Source organism: Bos javanicus, chromosome 8 (genome assembly GCF_032452875.1).
Source record: "Bos javanicus breed banteng chromosome 8, ARS-OSU_banteng_1.0, whole genome shotgun sequence".
NCBI classification, from domain to species: Eukaryota; Metazoa; Chordata; class Mammalia; order Artiodactyla; family Bovidae; genus Bos; species Bos javanicus.
The window spans coordinates 69904217-69929511 of NC_083875.1; the positions used below are offsets into that span (position 1 = coordinate 69904217).

General features: G+C 54.1%; 2 protein-coding genes across 7 annotated transcripts; one reads left to right on the top strand and one right to left on the bottom strand.

Moving 5' to 3' along the window:
* Positions 1-545: 545 nt before the first annotated feature.
* On the top strand, positions 546-17927 carry FHIP2B (FHF complex subunit HOOK interacting protein 2B). 5 transcript variants are annotated; one of them, XR_009738287.1, is made up of 18 exons: positions 547-672; positions 7237-7315; positions 9977-10149; positions 10770-10874; positions 11186-11308; positions 11523-11747; positions 11851-12047; positions 12575-12683; positions 12907-12983; positions 13332-13521; positions 14108-14253; positions 14365-14493; positions 14656-14746; positions 15067-15210; positions 15549-15689; positions 15910-16010; positions 16245-17320; positions 17494-17927. XR_009738287.1 is itself a non-coding variant. In XM_061426925.1 (17 exons), the coding sequence occupies exons 1-17, from the start codon at positions 628-630 to the stop codon at positions 16381-16383; spliced, it is 2214 nt and encodes a 737-aa protein (XP_061282909.1). In that variant the 5' UTR covers positions 547-627; the 3' UTR covers positions 16384-17927. The 5 variants fall into 5 exon arrangements, 4 of the variants coding, with proteins under 4 accessions (XP_061282910.1, XP_061282909.1, XP_061282912.1 ...); XM_061426925.1 differs by having other exon boundaries at positions 16245-17927; XM_061426928.1 differs by lacking the exon at positions 547-672 and adding an exon at positions 1136-1252 and having other exon boundaries at positions 16245-17927.
* Positions 17928-19005: 1078 nt separating this feature from the next.
* Positions 19006-22740, bottom strand: NUDT18 (nudix hydrolase 18). Of its 2 annotated transcripts, none has more exons than XM_061426949.1 (3): positions 22187-22740; positions 21019-21298; positions 19006-20716 (listed from the first exon to the last, which is right to left on the bottom strand). In XM_061426949.1, the coding sequence occupies exons 1-3, from the start codon at positions 22346-22348 to the stop codon at positions 20121-20123; spliced, it is 1038 nt and encodes a 345-aa protein (XP_061282933.1). In that variant the 5' UTR covers positions 22349-22740; the 3' UTR covers positions 19006-20120. The 2 variants fall into 2 exon arrangements, with proteins under 2 accessions (XP_061282933.1, XP_061282934.1); XM_061426950.1 differs by having other exon boundaries at positions 21085-21298; positions 22187-22733.
* Between the last annotated feature and the right edge of the window lie 2555 nt (positions 22741-25295).

Below are 25295 nucleotides of genomic sequence, written 5' to 3' on the forward strand. Positions count from 1 at the left end.
GAACCTTCAACCACGCAGGGCTTCCTGGAATGTTCAAAGTTGGGCCCTTTGGCAGGGTGCCTTCCAGCAGCCAGCTCTGCCAGTTCAAAGCCCATTCCCCATCTTCCCCCACAGCCCCCCGCCCCAGCCCCCCAGGAATGGAAAGAGATTCTTCATCACAAGGCAGTCAACCGTTCAAAATGTATGTCTGCTGATCCCTGACATCGTTACGATGCGGGGGCGGGGGGGGTAGGCATAATGGGATTCCATGAGGGACGTCTAGAGACTTCCAGATCCACGGGTACCTTCTCATCCCTCATGGGAAAAACGTGCTTGGTCCCACGCGCCCTTCCCTAAGGGTCGTTCGCTCGCTGCCTCCTGGCTTCCCCAGGGGCCCCGGAGGACTTGACCTTGTCTTTCTGCTGCCGCGGCGAGCGGCGGGGACCCCCAGCCTCGGGGCCCCTCCTCGCTGCCCGGCCGGGCCACATCGGCTGCCGGCCTCCTCTCCGACCCCGCGCTGGGCCGGGCGGGGGCTGCGGGGCGGGGCGGCCGGGGCCCCGCCTCCCTCGCTGCGCCTCCGGGTCGCCGCCTGCGCCCAGGAGCTCCGCCGCTGCCCCGGAACCGGGAACCGGGAACCGGGCCGCCGTCATGCTGAGCCGGCTCGGGGCGCTGCTGCAGGAGGCCGTGGGGGCGGTGAGGCCGGAGGGGGGCCGGAAGGGCGGACTCGGGGCCAGGAGAGGAGCCGGCGGGCGCGCGGGCGGGCGGAGGGCGCAGGCCGCCTCGGGGAAGGGACCCCTACCCGGGCCGCGCGGAGCTCCGTCCCGGGCCTCTTCGCTCCCCCACCGCGCCCCCTCCTGGACCCCTCCCTCTTTCCGTTTCCAGTGGCTTCTTTCTTGATTCGTCCCTCTTCCTAGCTTTTCTTCAGGTCGCTCCAGCCCCTAACCCTTCTCCCCGAATTGCTTCCTGTTTATTTTCCCTGCTCCCGGAGTCTCCCAATTCCCAAACTCCTCCGTGCCGAGTGCTCCCCTGTTACCCAATAATTTCTTCCCAAAATTCCCCCTAAGTCCCCTCCCCCAGCCTGTGGGCCTTCCTCTTCCCCCGCGCTCCTCCCTTCCTGGTCACCTGGCCTTAAAAAATAGCTGCCCCTTCCTCTGGTTCCTTGCCCTCCGACGCCTCCAAGACCTCATTCGCGCGGTCGGCCCTCTCACCTTCGACTTGGGAAGTGCAGGCCCCATCTGCCCAAGTCCCCAGGAAGGGTGCAGATACAGTCCAAGTGTGTGTGTGTGTGCGGGGGTGGGGGTGGGGGGGTATTGTGGGGAGGGGTGGGCCTAGCCCAGGAAACAGTCTTATCCTGGATACAAGTGCCGTTTCCAGAATGTTATCTCAATCCCAGGCCACCGCAAGCCCCGTTGACCTTGAGTCCGGAGAGGCCAGCTCTGGTGGTGCCTGGGGTGGCCAGGGGGCCAAGGAATTTGTGTTTCTGCCATTTTCTGTTGGGTTTGAAGGCTGGTCAGAGACGCCCACAGTTCACTCAGCAAGATAAAAGTGTGGGTTTAGATAGGGTAGGCAGGATGCCTTCCAGTCAAAGTAACCCTGCCAAGAATCTGCCTGTGAAGTTAACAATTCTTTTGTCCATAGTCTAAACTCTCCTAGTTGATCAGTTGAGTGTATCAAATGTTCCCAGGAGAAGCAGCCTTGGTTTCTATCCTTTTCCTTCTCAATGCATGCCTGGGTGCTCAAGCTCTCAGTCCAGTCATTTCCTACTCTTTGCGACCCCATGGACTGTAGCCAGCCAGGCTCCTCTCTCTGTGGGATTTCCCAGGCAAGAATATTGGAGTGGGTTGCCATTTCCCTCTCTAGGGGTTCCTGGACCAGGGACCAAACCCACATCTCTTGCATTGGCAGGGAGGTTCTTTACTGATGAGCCACCAGGGAAGCCCCACCTCCCCAACACACAGCCCAGATCAGGGCTTATGAATGAGAACAGTCTCAGCCTTAAGCAAACTTGTGAAGAAAGTGAAAAGTTCCTGCTTTCTCAACTCTTTCACCTGCCCCAGCCCTGCCCTTGTAGGCACCTCGGGTCATCCTGCCTCCGGAGGGGGTTCCAGAATGATCTCTCCTCCCCTCCTCTCTGTCCCCAGTCAAAATAGCTGTCATGTTAGAACATAATCTGACACTCCTTCATACCTGTCTGGGAAAGCTCCAGACACAAGGTGGGTGAACAGGACAGACAGGACCCTAGCCCTGAGGAGTGAATTTCTAATGCTTCCTCTGTAGAAATGTTAGTGTCTGGCTGGAGGCGAGTTGGTGGTCACGGGAGATATTTTTAGGCAGGTGTCCTTAGGCCCCTCAGTATACAATATATAGTTGATGCCCTAGGAATTTGACTGGTCCCATGTGACCACCAGGGGAGATGGTCCCCTCTCCCTCCTCAACCCCAAGCTTGAGCACAGATATTCCCAGGGCTGGGTCACCAGGTTAAAACCACCAGCAAGTGGCTTGACTGAACTTGACCCAGGAAGTGTTAAGGAGAAAGAGTGCTCTTTCCTGCCCTCTTCTGACAAAATAGAATAGCAATCTTTACAGTTATTTGCTTAAAAAAAAAAAAATATATATATATATATATATATATTATCTTTAAAAAGAAATCATTTGGTGCAGTTTCTTTTTTCTGGAGTTACAGTAGCTAACAATATATTCAGGTAAAGATTATCTAATGGGTTTTTTTTTAGCTCTAACGGTCTGTTTTGGCTAACTTTTGTTCTGTTTCTCCTTTTTTTTTTTTTCCTGGGTTCTTTTTTTTTTTTTTTTTTTTTTAATATATTTTATTTTATTTTAACTTTACAATATTGTATTGGTTTTGCCATATATCAAAATGAATCCACCACAGATACACATGTGTTCCCCATCCCCCTCCCTCCTCCCTCCCCATACCATCCCTCTGGGTCATCCCAACACACCAGCCCCAAGCATCCAGTATCGTGCATCGAACCTGGACTGGTGACTTGTTTCATATATTATATTATACTACATGTTTCAATGCCATTCTCCCAAATCATCCCACCCTCTCCCTCTCCCACAGAGTCCAAAAGACTGTTCTATACATCAGTGTCTCTTTTGCTGTCTCGTATACAGTGTTATTGTTACCATCTTTCTAAATTCCATATATATGCATTAGTATACTATATTGCTGTTTTCCTTTCTGGCTTACTTCACTCTGTATAATAGGCTCCAGTTTCATCCAGCTCATTAGAACTGATTCAAATGTATTCTTTTTAATGGCTGAGTAATACTCCATTGTGTATATGTACCACAGCTTTCTTATCCATTCATCTGTTGATGGCCATCTAGGTTGCTTCCATGTCCTGACTATTATAGACAGTGCTGCAATGAACATTGGGGTACACGTGTCTCTTTCAATTCTGGTTTCCTCAGTGAGTATGCCCAGCAGTGGGATTGCTGGATCATAAGGCAGTTCTATTTCCAGTTTTTGAAGGAATCTCCACACTGTTCTCCATAGTGGCTGTACTAGTTTGCATTCCCACCAACAGTGTAAGAGGGTTCCATTTTCTCCACACCCTCTCCAGCATTTATTGCTTGTAGACTTTTGGATCGCAGCCATTCTGACTGGCGTGAAATGGTACCTCATAGTGGTTTTGATTTGCATTTCTCTGATAATGAGTGATGTTGAGCATCTTTTCATGTGTTTGTTAGCCCTCTGTATGTCTTCTTTGGAGAAATGTCTATTTAGTTCTTTGGCCCATTTTTTGATTGGGTCATTTATTTTTCTGGAATTGAGCTGTAGGAGTTGCTTGTATATTTTTGAGATTAGTTGTTTGTCCGTTGCTTCATTTGCTATTATTTTCTCCCATTCTGAAGGCTGTCTTTTCACCTTGCTTATAGTTTCCTTTGTTGTGCAGAAGCTTTTAAGTTTAATTAGGTCCCATTTGTTTATTTTTGCTTTTATTTCCAATATTCTGGGAGGTGGGTCATAGAGGATCCTACTGTGATGTATGTCGGAGAGTGTTTTGCCTATGTTCTCCTCTAGGAGTTTTATAGTTTCTGGTCTTACGTTTAGATCTTTAATCCATTTTGAGTTTATTTTTGTGTATGGTGTTAGAAAGTGTTCTAGTTTCATTCTTTTACAAGTGGTTGACCAGTTTTCCCAGCACCACTTGTTAAAGAGATTGTCTTTAATCCATTATATATTCTTGTCTCCTTTGTCAAAGATAAGGTGTCCATATGTGTGTGGATTTATCTCTGGGCTTTCTATTTTGTTCCATGGGTTGTTCTTTTTTCGTTTAAGTCAAGCTTAAAGCTTTAGGAGACTATAAGTGAATTTTAGGGTTAGATGAGACCCCATCACAGGCTTGTGAGACGATCATAGTGTGGTTAAGGGTCAGAGGGTTTTCCCAGAACAAGGAACTGTGGGCAGGGCTTAAGGAGGTTTTTTTTTAAAGATGTATTCACTTGTTATTTATTTATTTTTATTTTGGGCTGCACTGTGTCTTCGCTGCTGCTGGCGGGCTTTCTCTAGCTTCGGCAGGTGGGCCTGTTCTTTGCTGCAGTGCTCGGGCTGCTCATGGCCGTGGCTTCTCTTGTGGAGCGCTGGCCCTAGGTGCTCGTGGGGCGCCGGCCCTAGGTGCACGTACTTCAGTAGCTGCGGCACTTGGCTCAGTAGTTGCGGCTCTTGGGCTCTTAGGTGCATGGGCTCAACAGTTGTGACGCTATGGGTTTAGTTGCTCCACATATGGGATCTTCTTGGACCAGGGATTGAACCTGTGTCCCCTGCATTGGCAGGCAAATTCTTAACCACTAGACCACCAGGGAAGTCCAGGTTTAAGGAGTTTGCTGAGATATTTTAGTAAGTATCAATGAGTAGTCACTCTGTGCAGAGCCCTTTAGGGACTCTCAGAGATAGAAACACAGAACCCTGGCCTTGAAGGAGCTCACAGTCTCCTACAGAGATGATTGTTCACCCAACAATAATAGCACCATATAGACCGTGATAAGATACAGTCACTCCATATGGCCCGTGCGTTTGGAATGACTGTGGGAGGTGCCACTTCCATGAAGGTTGTGGCCCCCACAGCTAACTCTGAAAGAAGACTGCCCAGGCCGCCAGGGCAAGGGGCAGTATCTCTGATTCAGTGTCATTTCTTCCTCCTCTTGTCATAATGACCTGCTAAACCTTCGTTCTGCATTTGTCTCCTACACACCCACCAGATGACTCTTCAGGAGCTCAGAAGATGTCACTGACCTGCACCCAACTACCTGCAAAGGAAAGAAAAGGGACTTCTTGGTTTTGCCAAGAAGTTCAATGCCCCACACACTCATCTACCCATCCCTGTGCTGGACACACTTTGCAAAGATCCTTCTGCAGGAAACATCTCTCCTGCATCCCTTATTGTTGAAATCAGACCCAGCTCTTCGGGTTTTAGTTCCCGCATGACCTCAGCGTAGCCTTTCATTTCACTTGTTGGAACTGATCCTTCTTCGCCCAAAGGTCACTGTCCACCTCTCCTGTGTTCTCACACTACTACTACTTCTTTTCTTTTATTTGACTGCCCTGGGTCTTAGCTGCCACATGCAGGATCTTTGATTTTCATTGTTGCCTGTGGCATCTTCTATTTGTGACATGAGGCATCTAGTTCTGGTCCAGGGATCAAACCCAGGCCCCATGCATTAGGAGCATGGAGTCTTAGCTACTGTACCAGCCACTATCTCACACTTTGCTGTAGTTGAGTGCATTTTCAGTGCATTTTATATTCTCTTCAGTGCATTTTATATTCTCTTCTCCTCCATGGCACGTTTCTGGAGGACTGGCTCTTAGACATCCTTGTGTGGCTCATAGCATCAGGCATGGTTTTCGTACACGGTGGGCATCAATAGATACCTGCTGAGGGAGTTATGGAAGAAGAAGACACCCCGTCCTGTGGTGCAGTAAATCATGAAGTTAGAGAGAGGTGTGTCCAGGGACCCCGGAGACAGCTTTGTGGAGGTGGTAGCTTTGAGCTGGACCTCACTGGGGACTGCTAGGACCTAAACAGGTGTAGGGGGATATATAATGTCTCCGAGGCAGAGGAGCGGCTAGAGGAAAGACCATAAGGTAGGGATGTGGGTAGGGACTACTGGAATATGCATTTTTCCCCTGGGAACATTTACTCTGCAAGAAAAGAGAAGAAATGCCCTTTTTGGAGAAGTTTTCAGAGGTAGTGGTTGTTACCAGTTCAAGGTTAGTTCCAGCTGGGGCGTGGGAATGGAGAGGTTGCTTTAGGAGAACGGGAAGTTTCGAGGGCTGCTCATGGAAGATCAGAATTCCTTGGGGTGATCAAAGGAGCTGGAAGTGTGGACAGGAGCAGAACTGAGAGAAGATGGGGTGCACACCCTGCACTGTTAACAAAAGATGGCACACGTTATAAAGGTGGGCCTCCCAGGTGGCACAGGGGTAAAGAACCTGCCTGCCAGTGTGGGAGACCTGGCTTCAGTCCTGGGTCGGGAAGATACCCTGGAGAAGGAAATAGCAACCCACTCCAGTATGCTTGCCTAGGAAATACCATGGACAGAGGAGCCTGTCAGGCTATAGTCCATGGGTCAGCAGAGTCGGACATGACTTAAACCGCCACCATAAGTTAGGTACTTTTTGGTGGGTGCAAGCCACATGGCACGTGGGATCCTAGTTCCTGATCAGGGATCCAGCTGGTGCCCCCTGCATTGGGAGCACAGAGTCTTAACCACTGGACCCCCAGGGAAATCCCACTTGCTTCATATTCTAACATTACCCACCTAGCAACTGAGTTGTGGTGGCCTTCAACCCAAATTTTCAGACTCTCAAAGTGAAATGGACCTGAATGCTTTGTCTCTGCCACATTTTCCATTTAAATTTTGTTTTTTTGGGGGGTGCTTTCCTGTTTTCCTCTACATCTATTGTAGCATAACCACGTTGTACAGAAATGATCTGTTTCTGTGCCTGTTTTCCCCACCAACAGTCTTAGCCACTCTGGGATGGGGGACAATCATGACATGTTTCAGGACCACAACATCTCAAGGAGGGAGGGGGTGTCTGGGGAGAGGACACAGTAGATTATTGGCAGATATGAAGACAATGTGGAGATGTCCTGGAGAAAATGTGTTATTAATTCAGTTTGAGAACCCAGGATCCCAAGTGCCTCCTCCAGGGCCCAGCAGCCATCCAACACTTAGCAGATGGTAGAATGTCATAGTGGCAGCCACTTAGGCTGTCTGCTTTCTCCACAGCGGGAGCCCAGCATTGACCTGCTGGAGGCCTTCGTGGAACACTGGAAGGGCATCACGAACTACTACATCGAAAGCACAGGTGGGGCCTGGTCTCCTTCCCTGCGGGGATCCCTGGAGGGTTTGGGGAGCGAGGGGTGGGTGGGGGTCACCCCACAGCTCAGAGATGCAGGTGTCCTGGGGAAGGTGACATCCACTGCCCACTTCAGAGTGGGGGCTGCCCCACCCTGACCTTCCAGGAAGGGATCTGTGTGAGTAGGAGTAGGGGCAAGGAGGCTGGGTCTCACTGGCCTGACTCTGCATCCCAGATGTTGAACTCCACTTGCCCTTAGCTGGGCAGAGTGTCCAGGCCTTCAGTCCCCAGGTACCTGTGCCCAGGGCTTACTGACTAAAGAAAAGAAGTGGAATAAATTCCTCTTTTCCTTGAGCCAACTTAGAGGGCATTTCCCTTGCAGATACCTGGCACAGGAGGAGAAAAAACCAAGGCACATAGCGTGCCTGGTCCTTCTCCCTCAGCTGACACTCTAACTCTGGTTCATCTGGGCCCATCAGGATCCCTCACTGAGGGGGCAGCGTCTCATTGGCTGCTTGGTAATCAGTATGCTGGGCTTGGTGGAGATGCACTGGTTGCTAGGTAACCCCTGCATTCCTAGCCTTCCACCTCCTAGAGCTCAGACTGGGGATTGACTCCAGTCTTGTTTGTTGTTCAGTTGCTCAGTCCTGTCCTGTCTGACTCTTTGTGACCCCATGGACTGTAGCCTGCCAGGCTCCTCTAGAGTTTGCCAAATTCATGTCCATTGAGTCAGTGATGCTGTTTAACCATCTCATCTACTATTGCACCTGCCATATGCCTACACCTTTCCTAAAGGCTTTACTTGCAGCCTGAGCCAGCCCAAAAAATTAAAAGTGGCCTTAGGACACTCTGAGGGACCCTCTGAGTGTTCTGTTAGACCAAGGTCCCCAGTCTTGGCACTGGTGACATCTGGACTGGATCGTTCTTTGTTGTTGGGGGTTGGAGGGTACACTGTATGTTTAGCAGCAACTCTGACCTCTACCCACTAGATGCCAGTAGCACCCCCTCCCCATTGTGATAAGCATAAATGTCTCTCCAAACATTGCCAGATATCCTGGGGAGCAGGGGCGAAATTGCCCCCAGTTAAGAATAATTGCTTTAGGTGGTGCAGTGGTTAAGAGTCCTTGCTTCCATAGCAGGGAGCAGGGGTTCAATCCCTGGTTAGGGAGATAAGATCCTCATGCTGCACAGCAGCAAAAAATAAAATCCTCATCCATACCAATAGGTCATTTTATGGGATTAATATAAATGTAAAATATATAATATTTTATATAACCTAAAATAACAAGAAATATTTTTAAAAATGAATGCTTTAGACTAACAATCTCTTTTTTTAAATTGAGATACAATTGACATATAACATTATGTTAGTTTCAGGTGTACAACATACTGATTCGATTCATGGATATGTTGTGAAATGATCATCACAATAAGGTCTAGTTAACATCTGTCACCACCCATAGCTACAATTTTTATTTTCCTGTGATGAGAAATTTTAAGAGCTTCTCTGTTAGCAACTTTCAAATATACAATATTATCAACTCTAGTCTCCATGCTGTACATTACATTAATCCCCAGGACTCATTTTACATCTTAAATTTTGCACCTTTTAGACTGAAGATCTCTTCTCATGAAGTCACAAGCAGAAAACTAGGGAAAGTTCTAGAACTGCCTCAGGTCCACTTGGGGCTTCCCCTGGCCCAATCCATTAACTACCAGATGGTCCCTGGACCAGAGGTGCAGGGATGGGTGAGGTGAGCTGCCTTGCTCAAGAGCCTGTGCTTTCAAGAAAAGCTAGGGGGTGCTGCAAGGCCAGTCCCAAAGTACCAGAACTTTCTTTATAAAAATCCACTCTGTGAGACTGACTAAGAGAACTCCACTAACCAGCAGGACCTGGGCATCAGGCAGTGAGTTCGAGTCTGAACCCACGGTCATAAGTGGATTTTTTTTTCAGCTTTTTTTTTTTTTTTTTAAAGAAAATAGAGTACTGCCTTCCATGAGTATAAAAGAGACATAAATAGACCCCTGGAAGTTATCTGTTAGGAAGCTGAAGACAGCTTCTAAGTTATAACAGAGACCCCTGAGCCCATAGCTTCTCACTCAGGCCCAGAGCTGGCCGGCAGCCCACCAACTGTCCTTCCCCAGGGTTCAGAGAAAAAAAATGCTGCTTGCTTTTCTCTAATAAAGTGCTGGGACCTGTACACGTGCCCTGTCAGATAGCTATATCCTGAGCTTCATCTAAAAGGTCTTTCGTCTTTTTAGCTAGCACGTGCTAAATCAGTTCAGTCATGTCTGACTCGTTTGCAACCCCATGGACTATAGCCAGCCAAGCTACTCTGTGCATGCGATTTTTCAGGCAAGAATAGTGGAGTGGGTTGCTATGCCCTCCTCCAGGGGATCTTCCCCACCCAGGGATCCAACCTATGTCTCAGTCTCCTGCATTGGCAGGCAGGTTCTTTACCACTAGCACCACCTGGGAAGGGTTAGCTAGAGAGGTATCAACTGTAAACTTCCCTTTGCTCTAGTCTTTGAAGAAAACTGTTAACCTGGCCTTCTCCAGGTTGTTCTCTGTCTACCCCCCCACCTCCCCTAGACCCTGTGGCTTGACCCTTTAAGCCGCATTGTTCCTGGACTTCACCCCATTTACCTTGTTTCCTGGATCTCTGTTAGATGAAAACACCCCCGCCAAGAAAACAGATATTCCCTGGCGGCTGAAGCAGATGCTGGATATCCTGGTGTACGAGGAGAAGCAGCAGGCAGCGGCTGGCGAGACCGGGCCGTGCCTGGAGTACCTGCTGCAGCACAAGATCCTGGAGACCCTGTGCACGCTGGGCAAGGCTGAGGTGGGCCGGACCTCGGGTGCCTTTGGAACCTTCCACCTGAGCCGGGGCCCCGGGGATCCAGGTCTTTCTACCTGTGCTCCTCCTAGTGCCCACGCTGGGGCGGGGGGTGGGGGTGGGATTAGGGTAGGGTGGGGTGCAGTGTGAGCTTGTGAGCAGTGTGGGGATGGGATCACTTGGGATGGCTCAAAACAGCCACCACCTTCCCCAGGCTTCAGGCCCTCACTGCTTTGCTTTGGTGGCGTGTTCTCGCTGTGTTTGGGTTGAGGACATGTTCCCTTTCGTTCAGTCCGCATTCGTTCATCAGTGATGTACTGAGGACCAACCATGTACCGGCCGTGGCCTAGGCGCTGGGGACCCGACAGTGATTGAAACAGGCGAAAATTCTAGTCAGGCGCATCAAAGGAGCCCACGGATAGTATGTTCAATAACGATAAGGTTAGGGACAAAAATTAAGCGAAAAGGGGGCTGGGCAGCAGCAGGAGGCGTTTCCTGGAGTGAAACGAGGAGGCGCTGGTGGGTGGAGAAGGCACCAGCCCTCCCAAGCAGTGAGGGGAGGAGCGGTCCAGGCGGGGGCATTGCCTCGCCGACTGACTGACAGGCGCTCTGTCCCCGCCCCTCAGTACCCACCCGGCATGCGGCAGCAGGTGCTCCAGTTCTTCAGCAAGGTTCTGGCCCAAGTGCAACACCCGCTCCTGCATTACCTCAACGTCCACAGACCCGTGCAGGTGAGGGGCTCAGAAGCTAAGGGGTGTCCGGAGGTGAGGCCTGTGCTTTCAAGCAAAGCTGGTGGGGGTTGGGGTGGGATTGCTCCAAGGCCAGGCCCAAAGCACCAAAACTTTCTTGACAAAACACTCCACTTTCTGAGACTAAAAGAGCGCCCCCCGCCCCAGCTTCTCCATCAGGCCCTGGGCACCGTGCCGCAGGACTTGAGTTTGAACCCATGGTCGTGCACAGATTCTGTTCCCTGCTGCCCCATTCTTCCATCTCTTCCTCGCCACCCCATCCCCCTCTTGTCTCTGTCCTGCTCCCCTTCTAGAAACTTCTCCGACTTGGTGGGACAGTTCCTGGATCCCTCACAGAAAAGGAGGAGGTGCAGTTCACCACTGTCCTCTGCTCCAAGATCCAGCAGGACCCAGCCCTGCTCACCTACATCCTAGAAGTGAGCGCCTCTGGGGAGCAGGAGGGGGAGGGCCCAGACCCCAGGGCAAGCCCCCTGTGGCCCTGCTGAGGGGGCAGAAAGATGGAACAGGTACTGGGGAGGCACTTGGCAGGCTCCCCTCCAGCTCTACACTGAGGCCCCCTTTGGACTCCCAAGGGGCTGTCATGGAGAATGGTCTGCACTGCGGCCTGGCCTTACCTATCCTCCCTTGCAGGGTAAAAAGACTATTGGTAGGAAGGCATCCAGAGAAGCCACCGCCCCTCTGAGAGAGGCAGCCAGTGTCAGGGACAAGGACCGCCCGCACATCAAGGCTCCCGACAATGGTACCTGCGGGGCCTGGGCCTCAAGCGCCCAGCTGCCTGCTGAGACCGAGGAGCCAGATGGAGCGATTGGGGAGAGCAGCCTCATTACCACCCTGATTGGCTTGTGCAAGAGCAAGGTGCTGGCAGCCTCCAAGACGCAGGGGGCGGGGATGGGGTGGGTGAGTTGCTGGGAGGTAGGGATTAGCCACAGGTCTCTGAAGTCCTACCTTTATCCCCTAGAAAGGTCGGGTGGCCCTGAAGGCCCGGGAGAACCTGCTGCTCCTGGTAAGCGTGGCGTCCCAGGCGGCCGCCACCTACCTGGTACAGAGCAGCCCTTGTTGTCCTGCCATCATCGAGTACCTCTGCCAGCTGTACCAGTCTCTGCCCAGCTCCCTGGACCCTGCAGACATTGCTGCTTTAGAGGGCATCAGCTGGAGGTAGGCGCTTAGCCAGGGAAGGCAGGTCTACATTTTCAGCGGCTGGAAGCCCTACCTGGCATATTCCTGGTAGCCTCTCTTGTTTTCCAAGGAGGATGGGGACCCCTGCTGGCCACCCTCCTCCCGAGGTTATAGCCCATGCCAGGGGCCTTCTCACCCTCCAGGAAAGCATCACTCTGGTTTCTGCCCTCAGGAAAAGTGTTAAGTTGCTTCAGTTGTATCCAACTCTTTGCGACCCCATGGACTATAGCCTGCCAAGCTCCTCTGTCCATGGGATTCTCCAGGCAAGAATACTGGAGTAGGTTGCCATTTCCTTCTCCAGGAGGTCTTTCCCACCCAGGGATTGAACCCAGGTCTTCTGAACTGCAGGCAGATTCTTTACCTGCTGGTCTGAGCCACCCATCTGCCCTCAGAGCCCCCCGTAGAACGGCCCTCTGGCAATGGAGGTTCCAAGGCAAAGGGTGAAAGACCCCACTTCCTGGTTATACCTGAAGCAGGCCTCACACACCTCCCTCGCTCTCGTGCAGGTTACCCAGTGCCCCGTCTGATGAGGCTTCCTTCCCCGGCAAGGAGGCCTTGGCTGCGTTTTTGGGCTGGTTTGACTACTGTGACCACCTCATCACAGAGGCACACACGGTAAGCAGAGTGGGTGCTCCACACCCCCTCCAGCCTCATGCTGCTCTGTACTGTCTCTACCTGGAGGACCCAGGGGGCCTCTTGGGAGCTGGGCGAGGCCCAGGATCAGCAGACCCCCCTCTACTTGTTACTTTAGGCTCTGTGCAAGGACACAGCTATTTCTCAGTGGAAAATTGTTGGTGGTCGGTAAAACGCATTTTAAGACGTGCTCTTTGGCACCCAGGTGGTTTCGGATGCCTTGGCAAAGGCTGTGGCTGAGAAGTTATTTGTGGAAATTCTGCAGCCCCAGCTCCTACACGTGTAAGTTCTATCTAGTTCCCTCCAGGTGTGGCTATGCTCCAGGTGAAGCGCCCACCCCACCAAGCCCCTTCCTGTGCTTGAGGCCAGGGACCTCCTTGGCCAGTCATGGAGTCAGTGGGCTCCGGTTGATGTTCCCCTTCACACACTTGTGGCCCAGAGCCATGTGGGTTAACCAAGGCCTCCCATCCTCAGACTCCAGGACCTCAGGTGGAACAGGGAATGAGCAGAGAAATACCAGCAGAAGATGCAAGAGAACCAGGAAGGGGTTCTGCGCCTCTACACCCTGTCCCTCCCCGCTTCTCCTCTGCTGTCCCCTGCCTGGCATGGCTCAATGCACTCTCCCCATAGGTCCGAACAGAGCGTCCTGATGTCCACTGCCCTGCTCACAGTCATGCTGCGCCAGCTCCGCTCCCCGGCGCTGCTGCAGGAGGCTGTGGCCTTCCTCCTGGGCATGGACCAGCAGCCTGCAGCCCCTGAGGACAGCCCCCGCACCCTGTGCGCCCACCTCATCAGGCACTGTGACCACCTCTCTGATGAGGTGAGGCAGGCGGCCCTCCTCTATTCACCTGCACCCCACCTTGCCCACGGGATTTCCAGAAGCTTCTTCCCATTTTCATTAGCTTTCAAGGCGGTTCTACCTTTGAGGCATTGAAACCCAGCTCCCTCTCCCCTCCAAGTAAAGAAAAAGACAGTGACCCAGTGACTGGTAGCCAAACTGTTTTGTCCCGCAGTACTTTTCTGTGATTACATACTTACGATAACACTTTTTATTTTTACAAAGTGCTTTTCTTATATTATTTGGCTTGTTGGAGGCTGACAGCCGCTCTGTGAGGTAGGCGAGGCTGGTATTCCATTTTTCAGACATGGAAACTTAAGATGCAGAAGAGCCAACTGGCTTGCCCAATACCACACCTCAAATTAGTTAATGGAACCGAGACCAGCCAGACTTGTGGTTCGTGGGCCAGCACCCATTTGCTCCCCTTGAAACCTGCCACCTGAGCCCCCGGCCAGAGGAGGCAAACTCCCATCCTAGGGGACCTCTTCTCACCTGGATGAGCAGTTTCCAGGCACCCCTAGAGGCCCGCATGGGGAAGGGGTGTCCCGCTTATTCCTTCTTGCCCCAGATCAGCATCGCCACACTGCGGCTATTTGAGGAGCTACTGCAGAAGCCCCATGAGCACATTGTCCGGAGCCTGATCCTGTGCCACCTGGAGGGCCGTTCTTACGTGGCCCGTGGCTCACCTGAGCCCGAGAGCTATGAGGACACCCTGTAAGTGAAACCTGGTGCCTTGGAGGAGGCCTTGGGCCACTCGGAATCCCCTCCCCTGGCCCCCTGCTGGTTCCTGTGTTCACTGGTGCTGTGCTTTTCTGCCTGGCACAGAGATCTAGAGGAAGATCCCTACTTCACCGACAGCTTCCTCGACTCTGGCTTTCAGCCCTCCGTGAAGCCTCCCCCGGCCCCTGCCACCAACCCCGATGGCAAGACAGCGGTGACTGAGATTGTCAACAGGTAGGGACCCATCAGGAAGTCCAAGCCACCTGAGCCTTGTTCTGTCTTTGGCCACAGCCCTGATGGGGCACAGGCTGGGATGGAGTGCTCCCGGAGGCGGGAAATGGAGCAGGGCAGCCCAGGCTGGGCCCTCCTCCCCACATCTAGGGTCCTGTCCCTCAGTTTCCTCTGCCTCGTTCCTGAGGAAGCCAAGACATCGGCCTTCCTGGAGGAGACGGGATACGACACTTACGTCCACGATGCTTATGGACTGGTGAGTGTCGAGGCCTCTGCCGGTGCTCCGTCCCTGCCACTCAGAGTGTGGGGTTAATGCACTCTGCCCCTGTGATCTCCAGCCCAGTGCTCCCAGCTCTGGCCAAGTGCCCAAGCCACGTCTGCCTGTGTGGCTCTCCCAGTCTGCTGGCACCCCTGACAACTGGCGTGTGTTAGTCACTCAGTTGTGTCCGACTCTTTGTGACCCCATGACTGTAGCCTGCCAGGCTCCTCTGTCCATGGGATTCTCTGGGCAAAAATACTGGAGTGTGTTGCCATTTCCTCCTCGGCCCATGTCCTTAACTCTCCCACCTCTTTTAGTTCCAGGAATGCAGCTCCCGAGTGACACCCTGGGGCTGGCCACTGGCTCCCCCACCCCTGGACCCCCATGAACCTGAACGGCCTTTCTTTGAGGGTCCCTTCCTCCAAATGCTGTTTGACCGCATGTCCCGGATTTTAGAACAGGTAGACAGCAGGGCTGGGCCCTAGCCATGGGGTGAGGTCTCTGGAGTCCTTCGGGAGAGCAGGGCCCAGCCCTGGGGGTCCAGTCATCTTCCCTTTTCTGACTCCACGACCCCCCTCAATCCCCACCTCTCTCCAGCCGGGAAGCCCCGTCTCACCTCTGCTTCACACGCCCTAACATGTCCTCAGCCCCAGGGAACCCATGACACATACATCACGTGCGTCTCCAACCCCCGCACACGTTCACACTGGCCAGGCACAATGCTGGGGTGGAGAGGGGCCGGGGGTAGAAATGCTCAGCACCTCTGCCAACCCTTGCTTGTCCACTGCGCTCCCTGCAGCCATACAGCCTGAACCTGCAGGTGACCTCAGTCCTGTCCCGGCTCGCCCTCTTCCCCCACCCCCTTATCCATGAGTACCTCCTGGATCCCTACACCAACTTGGCCCCTGGCTGCCGAAGCCTGTTCTCTGTGCTCGTCAGGGTAAGGGCGCCCGGGCCGGGCCAGAGGAAGCATGCCAGTGCTGGGGGCAGGAAGGGAGGGCAATGGGATGGGGGCGGGCTGGGGGCTGTAGGTGTGGGCACCCTTGCCAGCACCAAGCGAGAACACGGGTACCACCCACCCTCCCATGGTATGACCAGGCCAGGGACCCCACAGCAGGGTCTCTGGTCTCTTTGTCAGTCCCCTCTTGTTCCCACACCAGGTGATCGGGGACTTGATGCAGAGAATTCAGAGGGTGCCCCAGTTCCCAGGCAAACTGCTCCTGGTGCGCAGGCAGCTGATGGGCCAAGTCCCTGGGGAGCAGTAAGTACCCAAGGGAAGTTGGCACCCAAGGAAGAGCCCTGGGGTGGCATGGCGAGGGCTTCCGGGTGGGGGAGGCACCAGGCCAGGGGCAGAGGAGGGCTCGTTGCTGAGGCCTGTGGTCCCTCACAGACCCTCAGAGGTGGCTGTCCCTGGGTAGTCCCTCAGATACTGGGATGTCCCGCTGGGCACACTCCTCACACTTCCCAGCTGTAACCCCTCTGCTGTCTCCCTCAGGCTGGACCACCAGACCTTCCTCCAGGGCGTGGTCGTCCTGGAAGAATTCTGCAAGGAGCTGGCTGCCATTGCTTTTGTCAAGTTCCCCCCACACGGTCCTCGCCTGCACCCCTCTAAACCCCCAGAAGGGCATGTCTGAGTCAGGAGGGGAGACTCCTGTTCACGCCTCTGCCCAAGAGCTGCCCCCTGCCTGGCAGTGGTGCTGCGACTGTCCTGGAGCAGGAGCCCGGGGGCTGGCCTTGGCTCCATCTCCTTTATATCCCAGGGACTTCTACCTGTGTGGAGGTCTGGCCTTCCACTCTTGGGTTGACTCAAGACCACCTTGGCCTGTTGGCTGCACCACACTGGATTTCAAGGAGTGGGTCTCTGAGGTACCAGGAACCAAGGAGCCAAGGAGGTGGCTTCCTGGGCAGCATGGGGTCCTTGGGGCCCTCTCTGGGGACTTGGGTGACAGCCAGGTGAGCCCCCAGACTCAGAGCCTCGTTTGCTCTGTGCCTGTCACCTGTGTCCATGGGTCTTCTCTGGCCAGAGCCAAGACCTGAGACTCGATTATAGGGGTACAGTGGGGAGTAAGTCAGTGGCTCTGAGGCTGGTCACGCCCCTAGGCCAGAGAGATGGGGGCACAGCCCTGTCTCTGTCCCACTAGGTACCACAGATGCTGCTGACACTTGATGTTTTTTCTCCTGCCTTCTCGGTTTAACCCTTGGGGAAGGGGCCATGGATGGCAGGGGAAGCCCCTCTTCCAGCTCACCCTCCTAGAGACTGTTGCAAAATTCCCAACAGCCTCGTGGCAAATGCCCAAAGCATGTTCCGCAGCCAGGCGGGGGCAGCTGCTAATGAGAAGCTTGATGCAACTGCAGCCAGGGCGGGAGAGGGCCTGGGGAGCTGGGGGGCTGGATGCCAGGCTCTGGCTCCAGCTGGTTTCTTGCTGGCGCCTTCTGAACCCGTCTCGGCAGGTCCACAGCACCTGGGCAGAGGGGCTCAGAGACCCAGGGAGGCCAGGCCTCACCCCAAGCATTCGGCTGGGGTTCTCCACAGAATACTGTTCCCAGCAGAGCCAGAAGGTCCAGGTCCAGGTGAGGCCAGGGTGCCCACCGGACCGCAGCCTGCCCCCACGCCCCGCCCCGACCCCAAGGCCTGGCAGGGTGGGGCTGGGGCACAGGCAGTCCTTTGCGGTGCCGTTCTCCCAGCGTGCCCTCTGCGGCTGGGGCTGCAACCCCACCCGGCCCAAATCTGTCTCGACCTGCAGGAACACACAGGCGGCGCCAGGCATTACCTCACAGCAAACTGCAGTTGCTGGCTTGACTCCTGGGCAAGGAGGAGCAGGCCAGAGCCCCTTTCGCTTCCTTTTCCTGCCCATGCTGCTTCTAGAAGCTGGCCACAGGTTGCCAGGAGGTGACATGAAAGCAGAGGAAACTCAGTGACCTCTACCTCTCTTGCATTCCTCCAAGCTGGGGAGGATTTAACTGCTGTTCCCGAGGACACCGTGCAAGTCCCTGCATGTGCGTGTGCCCACACATGGGTGTTAGCATGGGACGAGGGGGTGAACTGGGTCTGGACTCTTCAATTCAGAAAGAACGTTCGAGCATCCGGGAGTCAGACCCTCCCCTCCTCGATGCACTTGGGCATTCGCACAGCGTCTCCCCAGACAGCATGGCAATAAATGGTGTGGTTGCGTGGTCACTGCTGCCCCATTCTTCTCTGCCCTCCCCGTGTCCTTCTGCCTAGGGCTTCACTGCTCATTCAGGCACATCTTCCTCCCTAAGGAAGACGAATTCAGTTTCTCTCCCAGCACAGGAGCAGAGGGAGGGGAGTGTGTGTGTGGTTGGGGCTGGTGGTAAACAGGGGCAGGCTCTGGCAGCGCAAATGTGATGTTCCCCCAGCGCCTGCCAGAAACCGGGAAACCGGCCTCTCTTGGGCAGGGAGCTCTATTTCTGCTTGGCCTGCCTACAGCTGAGAGCCAGCAGCTCCAGAGATACTCTAGGGAATGGGCCACCTGGGGCATCCGTGCACAAGTCTTCTTTGCAGGGTTTGTGTTGTGAAAGATGACTGCTTTAGTGGTGAACAGTGGGCCTGATTTTTATTTTTTGCAGCACTGTGCAGTGTGTGGGATTTAGTTCCCTGACCAGGGATGAAACCCGTGCCCCCTGCATTGGGTGTGGACACCAGGGAAGTCCTGGGCCTCAAATTTAAAAGAATCTAGTCCCTGAGTGCGTGGAGATCCTCTGGGGAGGAGGGTCACCAAGAGTCCTCCAGGCAAGGCAAGAGGGAGGGCTGATCAGTGGCTTTCACCTCCTGGCATGTTCCAGTCACTTGGGCTGCTTTTAAAAATACCGATGCCCCAGTCCCACCCTCTTATCAGTTAATCAGATCTCTGAGGGCGCACCCACAGTTGTTCTTTTAAGGCTCTCCAGGTGATTCTAGTGGGCACCTGGGGTTGAAAGTGCAAGAGTTAGGTGCTCAGTCGTGTCTGACTCTTTCTGACCCCATGGACTGTACCCCGTCAGGCTCCTCTGCATGGACAGGATTCTCCAGGCAAGAATACTGGAGTGGATTGCCATTCCCTTCTCTAAGAGATCTTCCCGACCCAGGGATCGAATCCAGGTTTCTTGCATTGCAAGTGGATTCTTTACTGTCTGAGCCACCAGGGAAGGGTTGAAAACTACTATTAATAATAGGCTAAATAATGGAAGTAAAAGTCACTGTCCAGTGTGCTTACAGACCGGTGGGTCCCTCAGACACTAAGAGAAGGGATCTAGGATAAAAGGGTTTGATTCCTTCATTTGGAAGACAGTCTTTGGAGGGAACAAGGGTTCCTAGCACAGCTCCAGAGGTCAGAAAAACAAGATGGCAGCCCAGAGAGGCAGGGCAGGGGGCCTCTGAGGTTGTCCTGGTCCTTGGGCGTCAGAGTGGAGTTACTTCAGAAGGGAAACCCAGCCAAGTATTTTCCCTGCTCAGAACCAAAACTGTACATCCAGTGATGCATGTATAGCAGTCAGTACATGTTTCTTCATTCCCTTTGGTTTTCCCTTAAACTTCAGTAAAGTTCTTTAAAAAAAAAAAAATTCCTACCATGGTTCAGCTGAGCTAAGGGGAATGAAGAGAGGGTTTTGGTCTGGCTTTGGGCTGGAGTTGTACCAGGGCAGAGGCAGGAATGAGCCTGGGGGCGGAGCGACTCTGATCCCTCAGAGAAGCTCAAGGAGAAAAGAGACGGGCAGCTCTCACAGCTCCTCGCCCACCTGAAGTTTCTGGGCGTCTCACTGCTCAGACTCTGGAGGGGATGTGCCCACATACCTGGCAGGTCTGAGCCAAGCTGTGGTGGACAAAGGAAGTCTGCCAGCCGGTCACCTGGTGTCTGGGAAGGCCTGTGTGGTTTACATGGGATGAGCGGAGGAGCTTCTCTTGATAGCAGCTCCCCCTTCCAGCTCAAGTCTGACCCACAGAAACATAGGTGGGAATGCAAAGTTAGTAACACCTATTTACTCAGCCAGGCACCCACTCCCTTGGAATGACCTCCCCCACATCCATTCCATGTTCTAAGTGCCTAGCATCTGGCAAAGGCACAGAAAATGAGGAAATGCCACCTCAGGTCCCGAAGGTCCTCACGTCCCCTTAGGGAGTCCTGCCCTCATCGGAACTTCAGGGCAACTGGGTCCCCAAGCTCTGGACTCCTTGTTCAGTTGAAGGCACTGTCCCTTTGGGTGCTGTGCAGGGACCTGCTCCATGGTGACAAGAGAGGGCAGTTCCCCTGGGAACCAGGAGAACTGCCCAGGTCCCCATGCAAGATCTCTGACTGCCACGCCCTTGCCCCGCTCCAAAGCAAAAACTTCCTCCGGAAGCAGGAATTCCCCGCTCCAGCCCACCGACGGCCTCCTCCTATCTGTTGATTGGGACGACAGACGAGTCCCGAAGCCGCTGTAAAAGCTGGTTTTGCAGGTCTTCCTCCACCACCTTCCACCAAAAAAAGTTCTCACCCCGAACCTTTGGGGGCTCGTTTTGGAGGCCTGGATTCCGAAAAGCCACGGTGACCAGCACGTTCATGCAGATACCATCCGTTAGGTCTTTGCCCAGATGTTGCAGTCCAAGCAACCCCTGGGTCTCTACTGCCAAGTGGTGCAGGCTCAGACACTCCTGTAGCAGCCGCAGGACGGCCATCTTGATGCCGCCCCTCTGCTCCATGGGAGCGAAGCCACAGGCGGTGACGGGCAAGTGAGGCGTCCCCACTGTGCCCACCAACACCCACACTGTCTGGACGTTGGTGAAAGTGGCCACAAGCCGCTGGCAGACCAGACTGCAGGGAAGCTCTTGGGGAAGGAGGAGAGGGTGCCTGGCTCGCTGGCGATACTGGGCAGCGAGGTCGACCAGATGAAGAATGTCCTGGGCCCGCAGTGGGGTAGGCAGTGAGGTTCGTGGGTACCAGCCAGCCTGTAGGGACTCTGCATCTGCTTCCTTGGAAGTCTTGAGAATTCCACCTGGGGGAGATGCAGGGGATGTGCTCAGTTGTGTCCAACTCTGCAACTCCACAGACTGTAGCCCACCAGGCTCCTCTGTCCATGGGATTTCCCAAACAAGAATACTGGAGTGGGTTGCCATTTCCTTCTCCAGGGGACAGGGAGGGAGAAAAGGTCTATGTTGAATGAAGTGCTGGGCCTGGTAGAATAAAGGGCTACCCAGGGTTCCAGCTGTGACCCAGCGGGGAGGCCCAGGATCAAGTGTTCAGTCTGGAATCTGGAGATGCCAGGGTTATACTAGCCAGACTAGGGGTTCATCTCACCTGAGTACAAGCTGGGGGACCGGTGTCTACTGCCCTCAGCCCACGCTGCCACCTGCTGGGCCATACCTGTGGGGCGGGTGAGGAATGCGAAGCGGATCCAGGAGGGGCCCCGCTCCTCCACAGACAGCAACGTCAGAGGCTCACACTGCAGCCCGGCCTCCTCCTTCACCTCCCGCTGCAGCGCCTCCACAATGGTCTCCCCAGGCTCCATCCGCCCCGCAGGAAGGTACCACGACCCACGGCACTCCTTCTTGGCCTCCTGGACCAGTAGCACCTCATCCTGAGGAGGAGAGAAAGGGTCCTTGCCCACCATAGCTGGGATGGGAGCTCCAGGCGGGCAGCAGAGCCAGCAGCCTTCACTTGCTCTGGGTTCAGCTCCAATCTCAGATATAATTGCTCAATACCCACATCCCAGGGGCCACCCTAAAATTGCTGAATTCTCCAGGGGACTGGCCCTGGGTTTGGGGACTGCAGCGGTCTCTGCAGTTCATCTTTCTCTGCATTCAAGTTTCCATTTCAGAAAAGGGTTAAGAATCCTGGGAGCTGCTTCAGGGGCTGGAGATTAGGCCTCCAGGGAGGGTTACACTGATTCGCGTCTGCACAAGTCACAATATATCTCTCACCTCCCCTCATGGTTTATAAACTCCTTGTGGCCTGTCTAGGCTTTGACACACACCCCAAACAACTCCTACCTATGGCTCTGACCCCTTCTAGCTGATGTTACCGCACCATGTACAGGGATCAACACCAATCAGAGCAACAAACAGGGGGTCAGAGGCCTGGGTGTAAGCAAAAGTTGTGCACTTACTGCCCATGGGGCCCAGGGGAGGCCTCTGAAGCACTGGACTGGTTTTTAAGCCCACTCTGTGGCGGGCACCGCGCTAGCTTCCGGGGAGAATGGAAGAAGAGTAAGACAGCCTCCCCTCAAGAAACTGAGGCCTGGTGGGGTTAAACAGGTTCGTGAACCTCAGTTTCCTCCCACGTACGTTGGGAGGATCTCAGGGCTGCGCTGCGCAAGACTCAGATGTTAAGTGTGAAAGTGCTTTGCAAAACTGGGAAGAGCCACACACCAGGAGGCTGTGGCTGTTGCCGGTATGTCCTCTGTTCCCTACCGGGGCTGGCTGCGAGCCCGAGACCTGGGCGGTGGGCCCGACGGGCGGACGCTCACCTGCTCGTTGAGAAACACGGCCAGCACCACGTAGCAGACATTCCTCCGCAGCCGCACCGGCGCCGGCGGCTCCCCAGCCGGCCCCGAATCATAGTTCTGCACGAGCAGCCCCCGGCCCCCCAGCACGGCCGTCAGCGCCCCTCTCAGGCCTTCCGAAGCCATAAGGTCTTCCGAGAAGCGGCGGGCCGGGAACCGCAGATCTGCCGGGCCGGGTGGGATGTACGTGGGTGACAGTGGGGCCCGTCGGCCTCGCCCCCTCCCCCTGAGGACTCGGGTCGGGTGCACTCGCGAACACGGAAGAGCCCGGCGTGTTGTGGACGCTGATAGGCTGCGCGTCACAGCGGCCGGCTCGGATTGGCTGGCGCGCAAAGGTCACGGTGGGGGCGGAGCCAGTCCATAAGGGGGCTAGGCGCCCAGCCCTGGCGGTGCGGACGCCCCACCGCGTCTGCCGTTGCATCGGTTCCTCCCCTTGCCCGGCATCTCAGGCCGCCCGCATAGCTAATTCCTCCAGCGCGCAGTTGTCTGCACGGGTTCCGACGGTGACGTCACCTGCCCGCAGGCTGCGGAGTGGCGCAGCAGCCAGCGACGGTGACATCACAAACCCGAAGACGTCACCGGGCCCGCGGCGTGGACCCAGTGTCCAGCACTTGTAAACAAACCACGGCATTGCCCTAAATGACACTTCCCAAATAACCTTATTTCTCTACTGCGAAAGTACTGGCTGTCACGTGGCAAGGAGGACAAGAGCTCCTGCCTTGGAGGAGATTCTGATCTAGTTGGAAAGGTGGACGTAGACAAATAATGGAAAGCCAGCTGACTTATAAGGCGAGTTACAAGATTGGTTCAAAAAATTGGTTCGGGCATGAGATGCTGCAGGCGCTCAGAGGAGGGAGGTTGCAGAGCTGGGATGGTCAGGGTGTGCCTGGCCATGGAGGCAGAACTTGGGGCAGAGATCAGTGCGCCTAGCCGTCATCAACCTTGTCTCGGTCCCCAGTCCGCTGCATGTCCTAAGCAGAGTCAGGTCCCTCTCCCCTTCAGGGGATGGGTACTTCTCCTTCAACTTTGTTGTTACCGCCCCCTACCCCCGCCACCACCACGTTGGTGGGGTTCTGGTCTGTTGAGAGTAGGGTGTGGGTTGATTTCAGGAGCTCCTTCTCCCCCAGCCTGACCTTTCCTCCTTCCTTTAACCTCTTCTCAGGACAGGAAGGCAAAAGCTGAAACCAGACAAGTCTGAGCTCCCCAGTCCCAGTGAGGGCTCCTTTTTCCCTCCTCCTGGCTTTGGTTATGTCTCTTTTTGTGGGGACAGTAGCTTGGTGGAGCTAAGCATTGGACTTGGAGTTGGATGCCCAGCCGTTGCTCCCTGGTTGATTCTGTGCCCTAATAGTGTCAGGGACTTGTTTGTGGGTCCGTTTTGTGGGCCTGTTTCCTTATCTTTCTTGCTGTCATTCAGTTGCTAAGTCATGTTCGACTCTTTGTGAGACACAGACTACAGCACACCAGGCTTCCCTGTCCTTTACCATCTCCCAGAGTTTGCTCAAACTCATGTCCGTTGAGTTGGTGATGCCATCCAACCATCTCATCCTGTCGTCCCCTCCTCCTGCCCTCAATCTTTCCTAGAATCAGGGTCTTTTCCAGTGAGTTGTCTCTTCACATCAGGTGGCCAAAGTATTGGAGTTTCAGCTTCAGCATCAGTCCTTTCAATAAATGTTCAGGGTTGATTTCCTTTAGGATTGACTGGTTTGATCTCCTTGCTGTCCAAGGGCTTTTCAGAAGTCCTCCAATACCACAATTTGAAAGCATCAGTTCTTTGGCGTTCAGCTTTTTTTATGGTCTAACTCTCACATCCATACAGGACTACTGGAAAAACCATAGATTTGACTATATGGACCTTTGTTGGCAAAGTGATGTCTCTGTTGTTTTCTACAATAAGCTGCTAACAGCTCTTCCTTCCCAGGACTGCCGGGAAGGTGAGCCATCATGAGAGGAACTCTGTGGACTGTCCAGTGTGGGTCACCACCCCTAAGCAACCCAGCAACGCTCCAGGCTGAGCTCTCCTGGCCACAGCATTTGTGGCTACCAAACAAAGGCTCACTTTTATGAAATGTGCCTACAGGACCACCATGAACTAGACCTTAGTCTAGGGAATTCCAGCCACACCAGCTAAGCCTCCTTAGGCCCTTCTCAAATACTAAACTGACTGCAAGGTCCCTGGAGGCAGGGCACTGGATTAAGCTATGGGTTATCCCTGGGGGAGCTGCAATCTTGTGAGGCACTTGTGAACGCTGCCACCCCCACCCCATCCAAGACCTCAAACGTTCCAAACAACTGAATTCACAGGGCTGAAATCAGGCTCCCAGGACTGCAAAGCAACTTTTCCACGTATTTGCCGGGCACACATGCATGTATGTGTGTGTGTTTAGACCTTTATTTTCACATCTGTGAAATGGGGACAGCATTCATCCCAGACTCCCTTCTGCCTCCCAGGGATGATTTGAGAGAGAGTGAGATCATGTCTGGGCAGGGCTCTGAAAGCCTCAGAGGCGGCCTAAGATAAACACCAGACAGCCTAACTGCCTGGAAGAGCAAAGGCTGTGGCAAACCGCGGCTCCACTCTCCCCATTATCACTGGGCAAAGCGTTCCTCGCCAGTTGAGTGGACCTAATCACCCCTGTGATGGGAAGCACATGAGAGAAACTTGAAAACCAGCTGTAAACAGTGAAGGGACCCATGGGTGGAAGGCCCTAGAGGGGGTTGTGCTGTGCCATGCTAAGCCATGTCAGTCATGTCCGACTCTTTTTGCGACTCCATGGACTGTAACCCGCCAGGCTCCTCTGTCCATGGGATTCTCCAGATAAGAATACTGGAGTGTGTTGCCATGTCCTCCAGCAGGGTATCTTCCTGACCCAGGGATAGAACCCGCCTCTCTTATGTCTCCTGCATTGGCAGGAGGGTTCTTTACCAGGCCTTCAGAGATGCTGAGAAGGACAATAGAAAGTGACTGTCTCCAGGTGTCAGAGGGCACACACCAGATGGAGACAGGAGAGGCCCCAAGGCAGAACTGGAAAAGCTGAGGGAGGGAGAGGGGCTGAGATAGAAACCTCTAGAACCT

What these genes read in the sequence shown, in the direction of transcription:
- FHIP2B (XM_061426925.1), top strand. Translation starts at nt 628, where the DNA reads ATGCTGAGCCGGCTCGGGGCGCTGCTGCAGGAGGCCGTGGGGGCG. An exon ending in CTACTACATCGAAAGCACAG is followed by an intron (nt 7,316 to 9,976) that starts GTGGGGCCTGGT and finishes GATCTCTGTTAG; the next exon opens with ATGAAAACACCCCCGCCAAG. An exon ending in GTGACTGAGATTGTCAACAG is followed by an intron (nt 14,494 to 14,655) that starts GTAGGGACCCAT and finishes CCTGTCCCTCAG; the next exon opens with TTTCCTCTGCCTCGTTCCTG.
- NUDT18 (XM_061426949.1), bottom strand. Translation starts at nt 22,348, where the DNA reads ATGGCTTCGGAAGGCCTGAGAGGGGCGCTGACGGCCGTGCTGGGGGGC. An exon ending in CCGTGTTTCTCAACGAGCAG is followed by an intron (nt 21,299 to 22,186) that starts GTGAGCGTCCGC and finishes TCTCCTCCTCAG; the next exon opens with GATGAGGTGCTACTGGTCCA. An exon ending in GTCCCCCAGCTTGTACTCAG is followed by an intron (nt 20,717 to 21,018) that starts GTGAGATGAACC and finishes CATCTCCCCCAG; the next exon opens with GTGGAATTCTCAAGACTTCC.